The sequence below is a fragment of the Carassius gibelio genome, chromosome A24 (assembly GCF_023724105.1).
Source record: "Carassius gibelio isolate Cgi1373 ecotype wild population from Czech Republic chromosome A24, carGib1.2-hapl.c, whole genome shotgun sequence".
NCBI lineage: Eukaryota > Metazoa > Chordata > Actinopteri > Cypriniformes > Cyprinidae > Carassius > Carassius gibelio.
Genome location: NC_068394.1, coordinates 13990774 through 14011869, shown reverse-complemented (window position 1 = coordinate 14011869; position 21096 = coordinate 13990774). Strand labels below are relative to the sequence as shown.

The 21096-nt window shown below is 41.6% G+C and overlaps 1 protein-coding gene across 1 annotated transcript in view; it reads left to right on the top strand.

Annotated features, from left to right (window-relative positions):
• The window catches only part of LOC127946141 (cadherin-7), a 107246-nt gene extending 87206 nt beyond the window's left edge, over positions 1-20040 (top strand). The window contains exons 11-12 of the mRNA XM_052542469.1: positions 453-704; positions 16769-20040. Of these exons, the coding sequence (XP_052398429.1) occupies positions 453-704; positions 16769-17325 (809 nt within the window). The 3' untranslated portion in view covers positions 17326-20040. The remainder of the gene's footprint in view (positions 1-452; positions 705-16768) is intronic.
• The last annotated feature ends 1056 nt before the right edge of the window (positions 20041-21096 follow it).

The window sequence follows — 21096 nt, the reverse complement described above, 5'->3', positions numbered from 1 at the left end:
TGAAGCTGATTATTGTATGGAAAGGAAGGATGCCAGATGGAAGGGTACTTCAAGATATATGCAGTAACCACCACCACAGCTGTTTATTTGCAATTTATTTGGTCATCTTTATATTTTACAAATACAAAAGCAACAGTTAATCTTTTCTTTCTTTTTTTTTTTTTTTTTTGTTGGATTTTAATATTCTTCCAGTAATTGGTATTGTGGCCATCTCCTCTCCATCTGTTCTTTATTATTTTTGTGAGCATTCTAGTTGTTGGCTGAGTAGAAGTGAAATGTTAATTTTATTTATCTTATTAGGAAATGCAACCATTTGGATTAGATAACATTTAATTATGTGAATAGACTATTAAACTAAGCCTATGTGGTAAAAGCTGCTGCCCACTGAAATAGAGACTGAATGATATTTATTTAATATGTCAAATGATGCTTGGCCCTCCCTCTCCCCTCAGATAACACTGCATCAGTGTTGACGAAGCACGCTGATTTCCGCCGACAAGACCAGTCGCTGTACCTGTTACCAGTGTTGATTGTGGACAGTGGCAGTCCCGCCTTGAGCAGCACTAACACTCTTTCCGTGAGAGTGTGTGACTGTGATGTGGACGGCATTCCTCAGGCATGTGGCACCATTGCTTTCTCTCTTCCTGAGGGTCTCAGCACTGGAGCTCTGCTTGCTATAATGGGCTGCATCATCACACTTCTGGGTAAGACTGCGATGGCACGACATCAAACACTGTAGAATTGATTTTGACAAGAAAAGTGAAAACAGTTCTCCAAAAAATTGTGCATCTAATTACTGCTGTTGAATTAATGTTCACAATTCATTCACACCTTCAACTGATGTTTGTGTGCAGTTACACAAATCTCAGCACTGTTGTTTTCTCTTGCAGTATGATTGCACTGCTTTCCTTCTGCATACAAACAAGTTCTCACACGTGTCTTGGAGCTAGGCTGGACAGAAATCAATCTTATCATTTTAGATGACTTAATAAATGCTAAAAGTCCAAAGTTTGCAAACACATATTACTAAATATTTGCTTATTACTATTTTTTTTACTTTTTATTTTAGAATAAAAGTCATGAAAAATGTACAGTATAGTATTATCATATGAGGCTATAACATCTGGCAGTCCCTAAAACCTGAATACCTGTTCCAGTAATACCTCTGCGGTTTCAAAGGCAGTGGGAAGTTTTGTGAGGAGAATGAGGCGGCATGCCTTGGAGAAGCAGTCAATGACGGTAAGTATGGTGGTGTGAATTCTGGAGCGGGGAAGATCAGTTATAAGTCTATGGCAATATGGGACCAGGGACGTTGAGTTATGGGAAATGGCTCAAGTAAACTAGCTGGGCATCGATGAGGAGGTTTGGTGTTGCTGCAGGTAACACAGCAGTGGATGAAAGTGGTAATGTCCTTCTGCAGGGATGGCCACCAGAACCAGTTTGACACTAGATGAACTGTGGCGGTGATACCAGGATGGCCAGAGCTAGGGGACTTGTGTATTCTCTGTATGACTCATTGCCAAAGACTCACAGGGACATACGTTAGATTCTGTGGAAAGTCAGGTGGCGTGGGATCATCGGATTGAGTTTTGGTAATCTCCGTCATTATGTCCCATTGTACCAGAGCGGGAATTAGTGTTGTGGGGATGACGGGCTCATTGGGTCTGTTGGAAGAAGAATCAGAGTCAAACTGATTGGTGACTTGATTATTTTGTTTTTATTACATTTCATATACTCTGCAGTGTTAAAAACAAACACCAAAGACCAGATTTTATTCCAGTTTGCCTGGTAAAAATGTTAGTCAGCACCAAAATAATTTGTTGCAGATACAATCCATTTAACTCTGTATTCCTCATCCTGGATTGACTCAGTGTTTCAATAGCCATGTTCCATGGGCATTTCTACCTCATTTTTAGCCTGACAAAAGTATTGATTAGTTAAGAGTTAGTTTTCTTAGTTTCAGTACTAGTTTCACTAATAACATGTGGGAAGACGGTCCTGAGCCTCATTTCATTTTAATTATGTGCACATGTCAGAAGGAGAGACGTGAGGCCTGAACATTTACCCATTTCTTATTGATTGAACATGATGGATCATTTGCACAATTTAATTAAAGCAATTCCTTAGTAAATGGTCATGGATGCAAATGAAGACAAGAAAAGATCCTGCAAGATCAATGGCAAGGGAGAGTTTTACACACTTTTAACTTGAACAAGGTAATAAATCATGACTGATGAAGATGAAATGCTGCATGGAATTATGGTTAGACCACAGTCTTCATAATTGATCTCATATGTGACATCCTGGTTAGGATATAACATTATTGTCGCTGACATTCGTTGAATTATTTTCATTTCATTCACATATTGTTTTGATGTATAAGACGGGATGTGCAGAACAAGTGAGATGGCGATGGGGCTTGAGGAGGAATCTCCACAAGAGGCTTTTACTAATTTCTCATTGTCTCTAAAATACAATAATAAGGAATTTTGTTTCCACTGAAAAAAATAAATAAATAAAAAATAAATAAAAAGCCATAGTGCTGTTCAAATTTTTTATGTCTCAATCAAAAAGTCTCTTCCAGATAATTGGGTGGTTCTTGGTCAGAACAAACTGTAGACCACACTTCATGTTGACTAGTAAATAACTGGGTTCTGCTCCTGCATATTTATAACATTTATAGTTCACAATTTCATTTAGTGTACTCTTCAGTTAGTCTAGAGTCATTTTTTTTCTGTGCATATGTAATGCATCATTGCATATGGCTGTAATGTTAATGTTCTTTGTGTTGGACATTTGTTTTTTATTTCTATTCACATTTCTAATGTCCTAGTCTTCTCTCAGTTAAGTTCCTATGCTTGTTTGTGATGCGGCTAGCCTTGCCTGAAATTTAGTCGAGAGTAGGTGGCTGCAGTGAGGGAAGTGAAATAAGCGCAGTCAAGACAGACAGTTCTGAGCTCTTGAAAGAGAACAGATACCAACGACATCAAAGGCGGATATTGCATTATTCACACTCATTCGCTGTGTTGCTGATAAAAATGATATAATTCAATATTATATGAAAACAAATATGTTGAAAAGACACTCGAATTACTTTTATTCCATTCGAAGGACTTTAATGCAAACGTACTTTTTTCAGAATTTTTCAGAAATATGACAATCACATATCTCACACAGAGATCGCACTGTCATAGTGTTTGGAAATATTCATGCACAATTTAAACGCTTAAACACATAACATCAGATAAAAAAATAAATAAAAAAAAAACATTGTAGAGGAGAGTGCAACATCTTGGTTCTTTGAACCAATTAGCATTAAGCTGTGAGCAAGTCTTAGTCGTGCTTTTGATCAGCACATCTCGGGGAGAGCAATCAGAATCAGAATCAGAATCAGAATCAGAATCAGAATCAGAATGAGCTTTATTGCCAGGTATGTTTACACATACGAGGAATTTGTTTTCGTGACAGAAGCTCCGCAGTACAACAGAATGACAGCGACAGAACATAAAACTCATAATAAAAGAATAAAAAATACAAATAAGTAGATAGTGAATGACAATATACAAATGACAATTGTAGGCAGGTATATTACAAAATGAAGTTATGTACATGAAGTTATGTACATATATATTGTGTGCAAAATTTAAGTGTATACTAAGTATGTGTGTTAGATAAATAAAGTGTGTGTGTATATAAATATAAAGTGTAGTGTGCTCGCCATTATTGTCAGCTGTTCATAAGATGGATTGCCTGAGGGAAGAAACTGGTCCTGTGTCTGGTTGTTCTAGTGCTCAGTGCTCTGTAGCGTCGACCAGATGGCAACAGTTCAAAGAGGGAGTGTGCTGGATGTGAGGGGTCCAGAGTGATTTTGACAGCCCTTTTTCTCACTCTGGATAAGTACAGTTCTTGAATAGAAGGGAGAGTTGAACCGATGATTCGCTCAGCAGTCCGGACTACTCTCTGTAGTCTTCTGAGGTCAGATTTAGAAGCTGAGCTGAACCAGACAGTTACTGAAGTGCAGAGGATGGATTCAATGATGGTGGAGTAGAACTGTTTCAGCAGCTCCTGTGGCAGGTTAAACTTCCTCAGCTGGCGAAGGAAGTACAACCTCTGCTGGGCCTTTTTCACAATGGAGTCGATGTGAATGTCCCACTTCAGGTCCTGAGAGATGGTGGTTCCCAGGAACCTGAATGACTCCACTGCAGTCACAGGGCTGTTCATGATGGTGAGTGGGGGGAGTGCAGGGGGGTTTCTCCTGAAGTCCACGATCATCTCCACTGCAACTGTGCTCGACTGCACAGCTCACGCTCTGTCGCGAGAGATTTTTTCCATACATCAGCGTGACATCAGAGCAAGACGGATGTCAAATTAGTCGTTAGTGTTCTGCATTAGGCAAAATCATGACAGTCCACCACATGAATAGCTAATCTAATCACATGTAAATAAAACAAAACAAAAAGATTATCCCTGTGGTGCCGGTGTTCTGTCGATTTGTCCTACCCTGTCAGATTTTGATACTTCTCACTAAAACAGTGGGTAGTACAATTCCAAAATAAAAAAAATGTTACTGTAATGTCATGGTTTATTAAAGGGGGGGTTAAATGCTATTTCATGCATACTGAATTTTTTACACTGTAAAAGAGTTGGATTCCCATGCTAAACATGGACAAAGTTTCAAAAATTAAGTTGTACATTTGAAGGAGTATTTCTGTTCCAAAAATACCTCTTCCGGTTTGTCACAAGTTTCTGAAAGTTTTTTTCGAGTATGGGTCTGTGTGACGTTAGATGGAGTGGAATTTCCTTATATGGGTCCTGAGGCACTTCTGCCGGAAGAGCGCGCTCCCGTATAGCAGAGCACTGAGAGCACAACAGACTTCACTGATCAGAGCGAGAGCGTCACGAAATGTCACAAAAGAAGTGTGTTTTTGGTTGCCAGGTCAAGACAACCCTGCACAGATTACCAAAAAAAAAAAAAAAAAAAAAACAGCATTAAGAGACCAGTGGATGGAGTTTATTTTTACAGAGCATCAACTGTCAGGGTTTTGGTAAGGGAGGAACTCAGGTGCAGACAGGAATCGGGTACACACAGGATTTATTTGACAAAAAGGGAAAACAAAAACCCACGAGGGGGAAAACAGGACTAGGGCAAATACAGCAATACTAAATAAGACTGACTCGACAAGATAAACAAAGACTCAAAACAGGAGAACACTGACTACAACTAACACTCACGGTTATACAGGGACTTCAGAGGAACAATCACAAGTGTGGAACACATCTGAGAAACACAGTTGAGGTACAATCACAATCACAGGTACAAATCTCAATGACAATGAACCGACGCAAGACAGAGCACACTAGGAGATCTAAATAGGGGTACTAATCAAGACACGACAGGTGTTACAGATAGGACAATCAAGACACGACTAGGTTAACAAGGGGGGCGGGGCAAGGGAACGAGACAACACAAGCACATGGCCCAAAGACAAGGCCATGTGCTTGTACACAAAACACGGGTCTGTCATGATCCTGCCTCAAGACTAGGAAAAATCAAGGACACGAGGGCAGAATCATGACAGAACCCCTCCCTTAAGGAGCGGCTTCCAGACGCTCTTCAAGGGAACATCAAACACGGGACACGACTGACATGACGGACTGGGATACCGACACAAACCAACAAGACATGACAAATAATAACAAAGGCAGACATGAATACACGACGGCAGGGTTAGGGTGACAAATCAAAAAAAACAAACAGGGAAGGGGAGGAGGCGGGACCACAAAGTTCATGGGGGACAGACCAGGGTGAGTGGGTGGGGCAGGAGTTTTAGGAGGACAGGACGAAGGCTGACGACGGGGGGTACGGGCAGGTCTGGGTGGTGAGGGGCGGGGAGGGGTCTTGGGACAACTGACAGGGGACATGATAGGAGCAGACAAGGGACACGGGGCAACACTTACGGGACGCGGGGCAAGACTTACGGGACGCGGGGAGACGACAGCTGGACACGGGGGGACAACATCTACTGGACACGGGACAATATCAGCTGGACACGGGGCAACACTCACGGGACACGGGGCAACACTCACGGGACACGGGGCAACACTCACGGGACACGGGGCAACACTCACGGGACACGGGGCAACACTCACGGGACACGGGGATACATCAACGGGACTCATGACAACATCAGCTGGGCACGGGGAGACAACATCTACTGGGCTCGGGGGGACAACAGGACACGGGGAGACAACGACTGGACACTCGGGATTTCTGGGGACAGGGTCTGAGGACAAGACAGGACTGACGGGGACTTCTAAAATTTGGACAAGACGGGACAAATAATCAGAAAAGTCTTTAGCAGCTAGGATAATAGGCAGCTCCTTATGGGATGAGACCGACTGTACAAGAGTCTTTGCTGCAGAGTCGGCCGCGGCTCTCTCCTCCGCTCTCACGACTGCAGCTCTCTTCTTTGCCGGCTCGGGCACGCTCACCGCTGCTGGCTCGGGCACGCCCACCGCTGCTGGCTCGGGCACGCCCACCGCTGCTGGCTCGGGCACGCCCACCGCTGCTGGCTCGGGCACGCCAGCTCTCTCTGCTGCTGGCACGGGCACGCCAGCGCTCTCCGCTGCTGGCACGGGCACGCCAGCGCTCTCCGCTGCTGGCACGGGCACGCCAGCTCTCTCCGCTGCTGGCACGGGCACGCCAGCTCTCTCCGCTGCTGGCACGGGCACGCCAGCGCTCACCGCTGCTGGCACGGGAGGAGACAGGGTCACAGGACCGGCAGGCCCCTTCTTCCTCCTCTTCCTCCTCGGGCGCGGTGCAGAGGCTACAGCTGGGTCAGAGGCGGGTTGGGGGAGTTTGGTCTCGGGCAGGGCAGCCTCAGACGCCGAAGACTCTGAAGCTGACTCCCATGAAAACCGTCTCCCTCGTTTCATGGGGAGACTGCTGGCTGAGGAGGGCACCTCAGGACTCTGGGAGGGGCTTGACTGACCCCCCAGGGTTGCCACGGCCAGGACACGACCCTCCGGGATCGCCGGCAGCTGGGTAGGTGGGGACCTCTGTGGCTCCTCCTGGGAGAGGCTCTCCCACAGCCGGGCATAATTCTGGAGGATCCACTCCCCCTCGGGCGAGTATGGGAGGGTGACCCCCTTCCTGTCTGTGGGGGATGACATCCAGCACTGCCTCCGGAACTCCAACAGGTGTTGGAGCTCGGAGGACCTCCTGCCTGCTGAGTTCCTTCTTGGTCGGTTCATTCTGTCAGGGTTTTGGTAAGGGAGGAACTCAGGTGCAGACAGGAATCGGGTACACACAGGATTTATTTGACAAAAAGGGAAAACAAAAACCCACGAGGGGGAAAACAGGACTAGGGCAAATACAGCAATACTAAATAAGACTGACTCGACAAGATAAACAAAGACTCAAAACAGGAGAACACTGACTACAACTAACACTCACGGTTATACAGGGACTTCAGAGGAACAATCACAAGTGTGGAACACATCTGAGAAACACAGTTGAGGTACAATCACAATCACAGGTACAAATCTCAATGACAATGAACCGACGCAAGACAGAGCACACTAGGAGATCTAAATAGGGGTACTAATCAAGACACGACAGGTGTTACAGATAGGACAATCAAGACACGACTAGGTTAACAAGGGGGGCGGGGCAAGGGAACGAGACAACACAAGCACATGGCCCAAAGACAAGGCCATGTGCTTGTACACAAAACACGGGTCTGTCATGATCCTGCCTCAAGACTAGGAAAAATCAAGGACACGAGGGCAGAATCATGACATCAACGGAGTTGTGCAAGTGTTTTTGTTTGTTCCCTGCATTTCGAAGATGCTTGTTTTACAAACAAGGCCCAGTTTGACGCCGGATTTGCATATCGTTTATTTCTTAAGGATAATGCAGTCCCAACGAAAAAGGGTCATGATCGTGTGTTGGAACCGCAGGCGGTGAGTAAAACTGCTTCAAATATCTGTGTTGTTAACTTAACTATCGTAAGCACATCAAGTAAACGACTTGCAATGTTGCCATCAAACTGCACTTTCCACATGTAACGTTACATCTTAAAAAAAAAAAAAAAGACGACATAAAGTGGAACTTTATTTCCAAAACCGCTAAGCAAATATATAGTTTCAATACATACTAGAGACGTCCTGCTGTAGTCGTTGCTGCTCTTGTTCAATTTCAGCCTCTGGAATTAATATAAGGCTGAATCTGACTGTTAGCCATGGTTTTTTTTGGATGATGTTTTTTTCCACATGGTAATGTCACAGCTTCCAAACGCTCTCAACACAAAAGCCTACTCGCGCTCGTGATTCTTTAGCTCCGCCCACACGTCACGCCTCCAGACGCTCGTGTTTTTCCGGGAAAAAGCGGTACAGACTATCTTTCTCTTATAAATATAATAAAACTTAAAAAAAATAGACTTTTTGGAGTTATGAAGGATGCAATACTACTCTATAGGTATATAGAGTAGTACTTTTATAGGTATATAGAATATGGGGATGGATCCGTACAGTTTGGGTGAAGACTTCTTGGAAGGAAGGTGAGCCACACACACGCACACTGGGGAACTGGGTCTTTGGAGAATCGCTGGAGAGAGTAGAAGAGGAGTTAGTCCTTATAGTAAGCATACAGGAATGATCTTGTCGCGAATGTGACCGGACAATGTTAGAGTCACGTGTGTGGCTTATATGGTGCTGCGGTGATGGGATCGTGATGAGGATCAGGTGGGTGTGATTTAGAACTCCGGTGAGGGTGTGCGTTGTGATTGTGTGGAGGTGGTACCTGGCGTGTTTGTAACAGTACCCCCTCCCCACGGCTCGCTCCAGAGGGCCAGGGACCCCGATGACGTGGTGGGCGTCCTCTTCCCCTGGGAGCTGGTCGGTTGGGATGATTGGAGTGGAAGGTATCAAGTAAGGTAGGATCCAGGATGTCGTTGCATGGGACCCAGGAACGTTCCTCTGGACCGTATCCTTCCCAGTCCACTAGATATTTCAGCTTACCACCATGTCGCCAGGAGTCCAGGATGTCTCTGACTGTGTATACTGCGCCGTCATCTAGGAGGAGAGGAGGGGGGGCTTCAGCTTCGCCAGGTTCTGTGGAGGGAGAGACAGAAGGATGGTGAGGTTTTAGGAGTGACACATGGAATGTAGGGTGAATCCGGTATTCAGGGGGAAGCTGAGCAGGAATTCTGGTGGCCGTGACAGAAAGTATGGAGGAAGCATCCGGTCTCCTGGACCTTCCTTTCCATCTGCCCGTTCGATTGAGGATGATATTCGGAGGACAGGCTGATGGCCACACCTAGGAGGGAATGGAAGGCTTTCCAAACCCGGGAGATGAACTGGGGGCCTCGGTCCGATACAATATCTTCTGGAATGCCGAAGTACCTGAAGACATGGTTCAACAGTAATTCAGCCATTTCCATGGCTGTGGGTAGGCCCTTTAGAGGAAGAAGACGACAGGATTTAGAAAATCTATCCACAATGACTACAATACAGGTATTGTTATCAGAAGGCGGGAGATCTGTAATGAAATCCACCCCTAGGTGTGTCCACGGGCGATTAGGAATGGGCAGAGGATGGAGCTTGCCAGATGGTAGATGGTGAGGGCTTTTGGACATGGCGCAGCTGGTACATCCACTCACGTACCTCCTGACATCTGAGGCCATGTTGGGCCACCAGAAGCGTTCCTTAAGGTACGAGAGTGTCAAGTGACGTATGAGTGGAGTGGATGAGTGGGGTGCGCCGTGTCCTGGGGATGTATTGGTGATCCGGTGGATAACCCAGCGGGGTGTTAGTAGGAGGCTCGGTTGGAGGAAGAGTTTCAGAAGACCAGGTAATGGGGGAGCAATGATATTTTCTGGAAGGATGCTTTCTGGGGTTTCAGATTTCTCTTCGAAAGCGTAGCATCTGGATAGTGCATCAGCCTTTACGTTTTTCACCCATGGGCGATACGAGATGGTGAATTGGAAGCGGGTGAAGAATAACGCCAAGCGGGCCTGTCTGGGATTGAGTCACTTGGCTACTCGAAGGTACTCTAGGTTCTTATGGTCAGTGACGATCTGAAATGGGTGTTTGGCTCCCTCTAGCCAATGTCTCCATTCCTCCAGAGCTAGTTTGATGGCCAGCAATTTCCTATGTTGTAATTTACCTCTGCCGGGTTGAGTTTCCGGGAGAAGGCAGCGCATGGATGGAGGCGGCTGGGATTCCCCTGCTGCTGAGACAGGACTGGTCCCACTCCGGTGGTTGAGGCGTCCACTTCTACCATGAAGGGCCAGGAGTGGGGCGGTCGTAAAGGCCTCTTTCAGGGTTTGGAAGGCTTCTGTGGCAGGAGGAGTCCAGGAGAGAGACTTGATCAATAAGTTGTATTCGCCTCAATCTGATTTAGTAAAGTCAAACCGCAGACAGTGAAGCTGAGTAGTGAGAGGAGTCCCGCGCGCTGTGAGGCGGGAGCAGAGGAATATGCTTGGTCTTAAAGCCTTCATCAAACATCCACAATCACAAATAACAATGTTTTTCATAAAATAATGATTAATTATTAATTGATAATTTGTTATTTTCAGTATGGTCTTGTAAAAATAATAATATGGGCTGCAAGAAAATAATGAATACAAAGAGTAGTTCTGCTGAGTGCAAGCATGTTTCAGCCCAGTAACACACCGTTCCTCAGAGCCAAAACACAGACCGAATTCAGTTCAGCTGGAGGGGTTTTTTTTGGGGGGGGGGGGGGGTAGTTATGTATGACTTGTGGGGGTAAAGGTGATAAAGGTGTGCAGATAAAGGTGTGCATCTCTTGCTCTTTCATATGGACAGTGTCTTATGAGGCTTTCACTGGTTTATACTGGTCTCACTGGCTGAACTTGTTTATATAGGACTGTTGTTTCAGTTATAGACTAATAAATGGTCTGCCCCCACATAAGATTTTTCTAGTTCTAGTCGTTTCATTTGTTATATTCAACTAATTAGAGGTTCATATTAAATTTACCTAATCAAGTCTTAACCCTAAAACAGGCAACGTGACCCATAAGTCACACAGTTTTTATTGTCTTTTTTGGGGGCATAAGAACAATTTTTTTATTAAATCCTTTTATCATTTGTCAATGCCTGGTCTGTCACAAGTATGCTGGTCATATGATTTGCTTCAAGTTTTCAGTGGTACATTAGTCAGCCTGATCTAAATCCAACATTCAGATTTTGAGGTAGTTAATTATATATTAAACTTACTTTTCTTTTGGAAAAAAAAATATATTACTGCTAACATTAAATCTGAACATTGTCTTAGGATGCTGAAGAAAAAGATTTAGTTATATGTTGTTTATGTTGTTATTTAGCACGTTTTGAAATGTATGTGACTCCTGAGTCACGTTGCCTGTTTAGGGTATATAAAAGAGAATATTGAGTATATTGAGAATATATGTAACATTACACTAAATTGCAATGGTTGTAATTTAAGAATGTTTTGGAATATAGACATAAGTTTGGTCTTGTTTTTTTTTTTAAAGAAAGGAAAAAGTAACTTCAAAAAATTATTACATTTACTGTAAATCAAATACACTCTAAATATTTTATATAAAATATATATTTTACAAAATAATTTTTACTCTAAAATTACTATCGAATCAAAGTCATATGTCTAAACAATTTGTGTTCTAAATTTTTATTTGATATCAAAATGTAACATCCCATGAGATTTTTAGGCGTTGTACCAAAAATAGCCACTGTGTGTGTTTTTTTATGCATTATCTTGTATCAAATTTTTACATATCAGTCTCAATATCAAAAAACAGTTGGCAGATGGGACCGTAAGACTCAGAACTTTCTGATGATATGTGTTTCGTCAAGATTAGAAAAGTTTTTTTTTTAATAAAGTAGTTCAAATAAATTGTGTAATACAAAACCTGACACCACCCACAAGGCGAGAAGCTTGGTAAAATAAATTAATATATTCCACGCTCAAGCACATGCATTACATTTGCCACAAATCACATGAAAAATTAGACATTTTAATTATTAATAAACAAATTTTTTCTTGTCGGCTGCAAGATGAAATTCACAGTGCTTGCTCTCTCCGACGAGAGAAATGCAACATTCACAGATTGTTGTATGTTGAATAATAATGTGATCTGTCATTAATGTGCATTAATAATTTTTGCACAAACACGTGAATATGAATATTCATTCACATTTTGCCTATGCATTAAATGTAAATATTTTTTTTTTTACATGCAATTATCCAAAATAAAACCAAACAAGATTTGTAATGAAGATAAAACAAATAAGAATAAATGCTGCACATCTACCATCACACGTGCAGTGCAAATCTTGCACATATTTTACACACCTGGATTTAAATGCAGCTGCATTTTTTTTTTAATTAAATTATATGAAAGCAAGTAGGGCTGGATGATAAATCGATTTAATCAATTAACTTGAAATTGTAATTTACATCGGTTTGTTTGAATGAAAATCTGTTTTCTTTTTAACATCCACCGACGCACCACTCAGGCTCCTGTAGTTCTGAGTGGACTCCTCCCTGCTAGTCTGACAGAGACGTGCTTCCGAGCAGATGATGAGCTGAGTGGGTTGATTCTGACTGGAGCCTCCATCACGATTACAATTCATGCAAACAGTCCGCAATATAACTGCATATTCAGCAAGAATTCATGTTAAACATATTTAGCTATGGTTTGATCAGGTTATAATGACTGCAAGAGTCGAGTGGGATGTTAAAGGCTAAGGAGTTTGTCTGTTTCTTTTACTGATTATTTTCAGGTTAAAGGTGCCATCTGTAATGTTTGGCAAAAAAAAATCAAGTCATACTCCACATTCCATACCAGATGGGGGCAGTATGCCTCAATAAAGTGAATTGGTCTACTCTAGAGTAACAAACGAGAAACGGCATTGTTTCTATGCTCCGCCCCTACTTTCACAACAACACTACAGCCATAGCCGAAGCCTAACTGTGCGTTCACACCGCCGGCGTCGAGAGCGTCAAAAATCGCTCTTGCCGCTTTGCTCACGACGCTGCAGAAAGATTTGTGAGCGCTCAGACGCTCTAACGTAGATCGAATGCTTATTTTGTATTTAAAGCGGCCGCAAAGCATACAAGCTTGTTGATCTCGTGCAGACTAACCACAAGGAGTTATAACCTCATTAAATATTGTTGTGGACGAAATATTAGGATCCTTTACTTAAAATTAACAATCTCAGACACCTTGGTCCACGTATCACTTTTAATTAATTTTTTTATGTCCCTGTAGGCAAACAGGGACACATCATAGATTAATACAAATGCTAAACAGCAATAATCAACCTGTCCTTTATTCTGCTTGAGAACTAATGTGCCAACTCTCAAGCATTCACAGTGAGACACATGCAATTGACTCTTTTCACACGCTTTCACGCCACACATCCATTTTTTCATGCACAGAAAAACCACGAAGCAAAGAGGACACGGAGACCAACAGACTAGACAGAGCAGGTTAGTTATGATACATAGGGCTGTGCAAAAAATCGAATGCGATTTTCATGCACCTCTCATCAGTAAAGACGCTCCTGTAATTAGAAGTATATCTCCAGCATGTGCATTCAGATCAGGGTTGCCAGGTTTTCACAACAAATCCTGCCCAGTTGCTTCTTAAAACTAGTCCAAAACTAGCCCAATCGCGTTTCCGGGAGGTTCCCCGATAAAAATTGCTTCCCGGGGTTAAAATATAAATTTTTGGGAAGGGTTTCCATGGTAAAATTAGCATTTTAGGGGCTAAATATCACGTTATTGGTATTGGGATTGCTTCAAACCGCGGACATGAAAAACAACCGCAGACTTGGCAACATTGGTTCAGGTGGAGCGGCAGTAACTGCACAGAGCCTTAGTCTACCGACAACTAACACAAAATCGCTTTCAAAATCGACAAAGAATCGCCTGCGATTTTAACATCGATGTTGTGTAGATTGTCAGTGAATTACGGCTCTGTGTAGTAAATGCCAACCAGTGTTGCCAAGTCTGTGGTGGTTGTTTTTCATGTCCGCTGGTCACAGCGACCCCAATACAAATAACGTGATATTTAGCCCCTAAAATGCGAATTTTACCAAGGCAACCCTGCTAAAAAACCTATATTTTAACCCCGGGAAGCAATGTTTTATCAGGGAACCTTCTGGAAGCGAGATTGGGCTAGTTTTGAGAAGCAACTGGGCAGGATTTGTTTTGAAAACCTGGCAATCCTGATCTGAACACACGTGCTGAGATATACTCCTGATTACAGGAGCGTCTTTACTGATGAGATGTACATGAGTAAAGACATGCACAGCCCTATATAATAAAATGGGTAATGTTAAGTTATAGCTAGCTAATTATCAAACGCAGCTACGGTTAGCCATCGCTAACATTAGCACGTTTATCGAACAGCCTTCGATACATTTCTAAGTTATAACTTCCCGAAAACAAATACACAAACATATAAAACAAACTTCTAGCGAAATACTAACAGCATCTAACTTGCAAGTTCGGAGTCGAACCTCATTTCTTTCAGGTCCATCAGTTGTCTCCAGCGATTAAAAGCAGTGCCGATGTTTACTCTGGTATTCTTATCGGACTTGATTTGTGATTCCGAGCGCGGTTGTTTCCCTGTAGCGGGTGTTGGTCTCTTGCCAAGGGCTTCAGCTATCCTTCCGCTCTTTTCCCTGAACTGAAAGTAGTGGGCTGTACTTTCCACACGATTGACATCAGGTTCAAGTACACGCCCATAAGCCCTGCGAGTTATTCGTGTATTGCAGGTTGGCTGGTGGATATGTTGCCCCCATACCGCCTCCCACGGCCGAAACTGGTATTACAACACCTGTCGGGCCGGGGCTAGTAATGCTAATGCTAATTAAGGTTGATATCTCTGCAGCACTATAACTTGACATTTTTTTAATGACATCATCGCCCTTATTTCTTCTCATTCTTTTGATGCGTGTAGGTCATGTTATGGATATTTTTACCTCAATTTCTGCATATGGCACCTTTAAAGCATGATTTAAACAGATACAGCACATTCACACGCAATCGCTTTAGCAATAATGCATAATGGTTAAAAGTCTACACACCTGTGAAAATTCCAGCTTTCTGAGATGTGTAAATGGATACAAGTAACATTTTGTCTGATCTTTTTCCCTACTCCTTTTCCTTTGTGATGTTTTATTTTGATCTTTTATTTTAAAAAGAATTCACAAATCTAACCTTTCATTGGATAATAGGCATTTAAATGAGGGGAAATATCATTATGAAATAAATGTTTTTCTCTAATACACATTGGCCACAATTAAGCACACCCTTTTATTTAATTCTTTTTTAAACCTCCCTTTGCTAGTTTAACAGCTCGAAATGTTCACGTATAATGCCTGATGAGGTTAGAGAACACCTGACAATAGATCAGAGACCATTCCTTCATCCAGAATCACTTCAGACCCTTCAGATTCCCAGCTCCATGTTGGTGCTTCTCCTCTTCAGTTCACCACACTCATTTTCTACAGGGTGCAGGTCAATGAACTGGAATGGCCATAGCCGAAGCTTGGTTTTGTTCCCAGTGACCCATTCCTGTGTTGTTTTTGAGATTTGTGTTTGGATTATTGTACGGTTGGATGATCCAAACATGGTCCATTATAATATTTTTAACAGAGTCTAACAGAGTTTGTTCACCAAACCCATCTTGAGTGTTTGCTGCTGAAAAGCTCTTTTTAAGTTTCATCTTACCATAGAAGCCAGTCCCATTTGAAGTTCCAGTCGTGTCTGATAAATGAATATGCTGGAATTTGTTTTTGGATGAGCTAGGAGAATTTTTATTTAAACCCTCCTAAACAATATGTGGTGATGTAAGTGCTGTTAAACAATTTTTTTTTTAAGGTTTTCTGACAGCGAGACTCAACTATTTTCTGCAATTCTCCAGCTGTGGTCCTTGGAGAGTCTTTAGCCACTCAAACTGACCTCCTCACCACACATTAGGATGATATAGACACACGTCCTTTTCCGGACAGTTCCGTAACATTTTCTGTTAATTGGAAATTCTGAATTATTGCCCTGATGGTGGAAATGAGAATTTTCACTGCTCTAGCACTTTTTTTTATAGAAACTTCACTAATTTATGAAGCTCAATTATCTTTTGCTGCACATTAGAAATATATTGTTTGTTTTTTCTCATTGTGATGGATGATTACGGGCATTTGGACTTTGTCGCCCCCCCCCCCCCCCCATTTATATTTCTGTGGCTGGATAATTTAATATTCATAATCACCCTGGAGTACTAAAAATTGTGAATATGAATGGGAATATACGTCAGAGTTATTTTACTCATAAGAATTTCTAGGGGTGTCCTTAACTGTGGCCAATGTGTATTAGAGAAAAAATATTTATTTCATAATATTTCCCTCCATTTTAAATTCTTATTATCCAATGAAAGGTTAGATTTTTTTTATAAAAAAAAAAAAAAAAAAAAAAAAAAAGATAAAATGGATTAAAATGCAGATTCATTTTAACAAGCCTTCTTTGATCATATTTACCAAGGGTGTCAATATTTTTGGGCATGAATGTATATATATATATATATATATATATATATATATATATATATAGCTTTTTTTTACTGTGTATCTTTAGTCTATTAACTGGATGGGGAAAAAAATCCTAAATGTTTTATCGCATAGTTGTGGTTCCCTTGTATTGGTGCAACCATTGAACCTTCATGTCCAACATGCAGCATGTCTGTTTCTTTTCTAGTTCTGATGCTGTTGATCATGGCAATGCTACGCAGACGAAAAGCACCTCTTTTCCTCGAGGATGAGCGTGATGTGAGGGAAAATATTGTTCGTTATGATGATGAAGGAGGAGGTGAAGAAGATACAGAAGCTTTCGATATGGTCACCCTGCGTAATCTCAATATCATACGTGATTCAAAGATCCAGGATACCAGTCAAGAAACAGCCTCAGTCTACCCATACTCAGCTTCTGCTATCTCCAGGACATCTTATAAAACACTTCCTGACAACATTTTCTTTCAAGAGTTTATCTGGGACAGGCTAAAAGTAACTGATGTGGATCCCTCAGCACCTCCGTATGATTCACTGCAGACTTACGCGTTTGAGGGAAATGGCTCCATAGCAGAGTCTCTAAGCACGCTGGAATTGCCAAGTTCAGAATCAGAGCAGAGTTATGACTACCTCAGCAACTGGGGACCACGCTTCAAAAAACTGGCAGACCTGTATGGCAATTTTGAAGGAAGCAATATTTCTCCTAGCCTTTCCTATCACGGAGAACTTTGGCCTATAAACATTTGAGAACACAACAATTGTTGTTGTTCTAAATATGTTAAGGCAAGTTGTAAGGTCTGCATAGCTTCATCAGATTATCATAGTAACACCAATGAAACAAAATCACGGTAAAAATAGTTTTTTTGATAGGTATACTGCAGGTTCCTCAGATCTTGCAACTGCCCTGCAGAATTTAGCTCCAACCTTAATCAAAATCAACTGAACAAGTCTATTTAGGTCTTCGATGCTAAACACTCTATCTGATCTAAAAACCAAACAACAAACAGTGTTAATATAGTGCTACTGAAAATAATAATACTAATCTTTATATGCAAAACAAAATATCAGTTGGACAGACAGTGATCCATCTTTTCAGAAATGTGTCTGGGAATAGGGGTGTGTACGGGAGCCAATAACTGTCTGTAGCATTCTGAAAATTATTTTTATATGAATTTATATTGCAAAAAAAAAAAAAAAAAAATGTAAGTGTAAATATTTCCTCATTAAAGAAATAATACTAATTTTTAAATTCATGGAAAATTTATTTATTTATTTTCAGAATTTGTATACATAGTTTGTATATCATGACAATCATCCACAGTCTCACATCTGCTTGCTGGCTTTGGGAAAGAATGAGACAGAGTCCCATTGGGTATTATATTGTTCAAGATTTAAAAACATTTAAAAGGAGAGTAAATAGTAAAAATGTGTATTCATATTAGTTGATATCGCTCTGAACATAGCTCTAATTTCTGAGACACACACAGAGACAGCAACACAGTTATTTGATTTGCATTTATTATTTCATTCATAGAGTTTGCACTCATTCACTTGATACACTCATTATTGCATAGTGATTTCAGAGGTTTATGTAAATATTGTGCTTTCCCTGGCTCACCTTCTGTCCAGAAAAAATGAGGAGTTATCTCAGCTGAATATTTTAGAATTCAATTTTTGGTGTTTTGAAGCCATTATCTGTATCTTTACAAATACAGTATTCAGATTTGGGCATATGCCAATCCAGGACACTGCAAAACTGGCCACTGTAACACACCATTACAAGTGATCATAAATGGCCATTGAGATTATATTCACAGCTGAAACTGAGGGGAGGCTTGGAAAAGTAAACAGAATGCAATACCTCATGAATTAACAAGCAAGTTAATTATGGTTAAGGACTTAAAGAAAATTATTTATAGTTGAGTTTGATGAGGGTTTAAGCTAATCTCTGCAGTGTGTGGACCTCCAGGGATGCCGTTGAGGAAACCTGGTGCACTGTATTTAGGCCAATGGATACATTTAGGATATATTTATAATTAAGTGAACAAGACTACCTGTAGTTTTCAGCACATCTATTTCTTATAATTCTGCCTGGTCAAAGGTCAAATATTTCTAGATCTAGTTTGTTTACTTAAATTTGTTTTTGAGACTTTGAGAAATATCTATTGAAGGTTTTCTTTTGTAAAAATCTGTTTGTCAGTGTTTATTTATAGATTTTAACATTCACATGTTGTGACGTGCAGTTTCAGTCTAGTTCAAAAACTGTTTACAGCAATGGACCTTGTGTGTGCAGACATTTTTATTATTATTAATTATAATGCTTAAACATGTTTTAGGAGTATACGTGTCATGCTCTGGTGCACTCAATACACTCACAAAGATGAAGGTTAAATTATCTTTAATATTCCACACAGAAGGTAAATCCACAAGAGGAAGGCTTAGTGCACATCAAAACATAGACAAGATCTGACCAACACTAACTGAACAGACAAATTGGTATCTTTTGCTGGGCCACGAAGAAATATAGAGCTGAGAATCATCAGCATAACAGTGAACAGTGCTTACACCATGTTTCCTGATGATATCTCCCAGGGGTAACATGTAAAGCGTGCAGTGTAACAGCCCTAGTACTGAGCCTTGAGGTACTCCATACTGCATTTGTGATCGATATGATATCTCTTCACTGCTACAAATTAATGGCAGTCCTATAGACATGATTTGAACCATTCTAATGCACTTCCATTAATGCCAACAAAGTGTTCTAGTGTATTCAAAAGAATGTTGTGGTCGATAGTGTTGAACGCAGCGCTAAGATGCAATATCAATAATAGAGAGAAACAACCACAATCAGATGATAAGACCAGGTCATTTGTAACTCTAATTAGAGCAGTCTCAGTACTATGCTAAATCTGAATCCTGACTGGAAATCCTCAAAAATACAATTTTTCTCCAAGAAGGAATATAATTGTAAGGATTCTACTTTTTCTAGTATTTTGTATGGAAAGGGGAGATTTGAGATTGGTTTGTAATTAGCTAGTTCTTTGGGGTCAAGTTGTGTTTTTTTTTTTTTTTTTTTTTGATGAGAGGCTTGTCAACACTTTTTGTGCTTTATTTTTCATTATTTTGGCCATTGTATTGAACAAATACCTGGGGTTATGTTTGTTTTCTTCTAAAAGAGGTGGAAAGCAATCAGATCTAACAGGTTTTAATGCTTTTCTGTAGGATAGGTTACTCCATCTTTCACAGATGGAGTTTTGGTTTCTTGCCGCTGTTGCCTCTGGCTTGCTTAGTTGGGGAGACTTAATATCCAGTGATATCATCCACTTGATAGCACCGATACTATTTAAACTGAACTGAGCTGGATGATGACATTCAATGATGAACTTGACTTTAACTGAAAATTAAGTGTTTACTATTGTCATATTTGCATTATTGACACACTGTTTTCCTGTTTAATACTGTAAAGTGTGTATTACTGTATTACATTTACATTTATTCATTTAGCTGACACTTTTATCCAAAGCAACTTACAATTGCTAAGTATGTCAGAGGTCGCACGCCTCTGGGGCAGCTAGGGGTTAAGTGTCTTGCTCAGGGACACATTGGTGTCTCACAGTGGATTCGAACCCGGGTCACTCACACCAAAGGCATGTGTCTTATCCACTGCGCCAACACCACCCCTGTATTGTTAAAAGCACTATATAAATTAAGGTGACTTGACTTAATAGGGAAACAACCTCCAAATTTGAGACGGGACAGGCAGACTGTTCAGGGCAGATAGACAGTTCACACAGATCAGGGCAGACAAACAGTTCAGGCATGTCCTCCATGGTCGTGATTGGACAGACCGTTTAGAGTAGATGAACAGTTGATAAATGTCCTCCATGGCAGGACAGACAGAGAGCTCAGATGACAGGAGAGTTGGTATTCCAGAATCTATATATAATATATAGATGGGGCAGGTGTGGCCTAATGGTTAGAGAGTTGGACTTGGAACCTGAAGGTCGCAGGTTCGAGTCTCAGTGATGTCAGGAAATGTAGGTGGGGGGTTAATGAACAGCGCTCTCTTCCACCCTCAATACCCATGGCTGAATTGCCCTTGAGCAAGGCACTGAACCCCCAGTTGCTCCCTGGACACTAGATATAGCTGCCCACTGCTCCGGGTGTGTGTTCATGGTGTGTTCACTTCTCACTGCTGTGTGTGCACTTGGATGGGTTAAATGCAGAACACCAATTCCAAGTATGGGTTACCATACTTGGCAAATGTCATGACTTTCACTTTCAATAGGCCCATATCCCATTGTGCCACCCCCAGTGGCAGGGCAGGGCTTTCCTCCGTGGTGGGCACTGTTGCCAGCTCACGCACCTAGTCAGACATTCCATGAGGCTCTGGATCCGGGGTGATCCTCAGCTCTGTCGTTTGTCAAAGCAGGCTTTGGCTATCCATCTGTGGTGGGCTCTGGCTGTTGCTCCATGCAGCAGGATGAAGGTTAAGGTGGGCTCTGGTCTAGAGTAGGG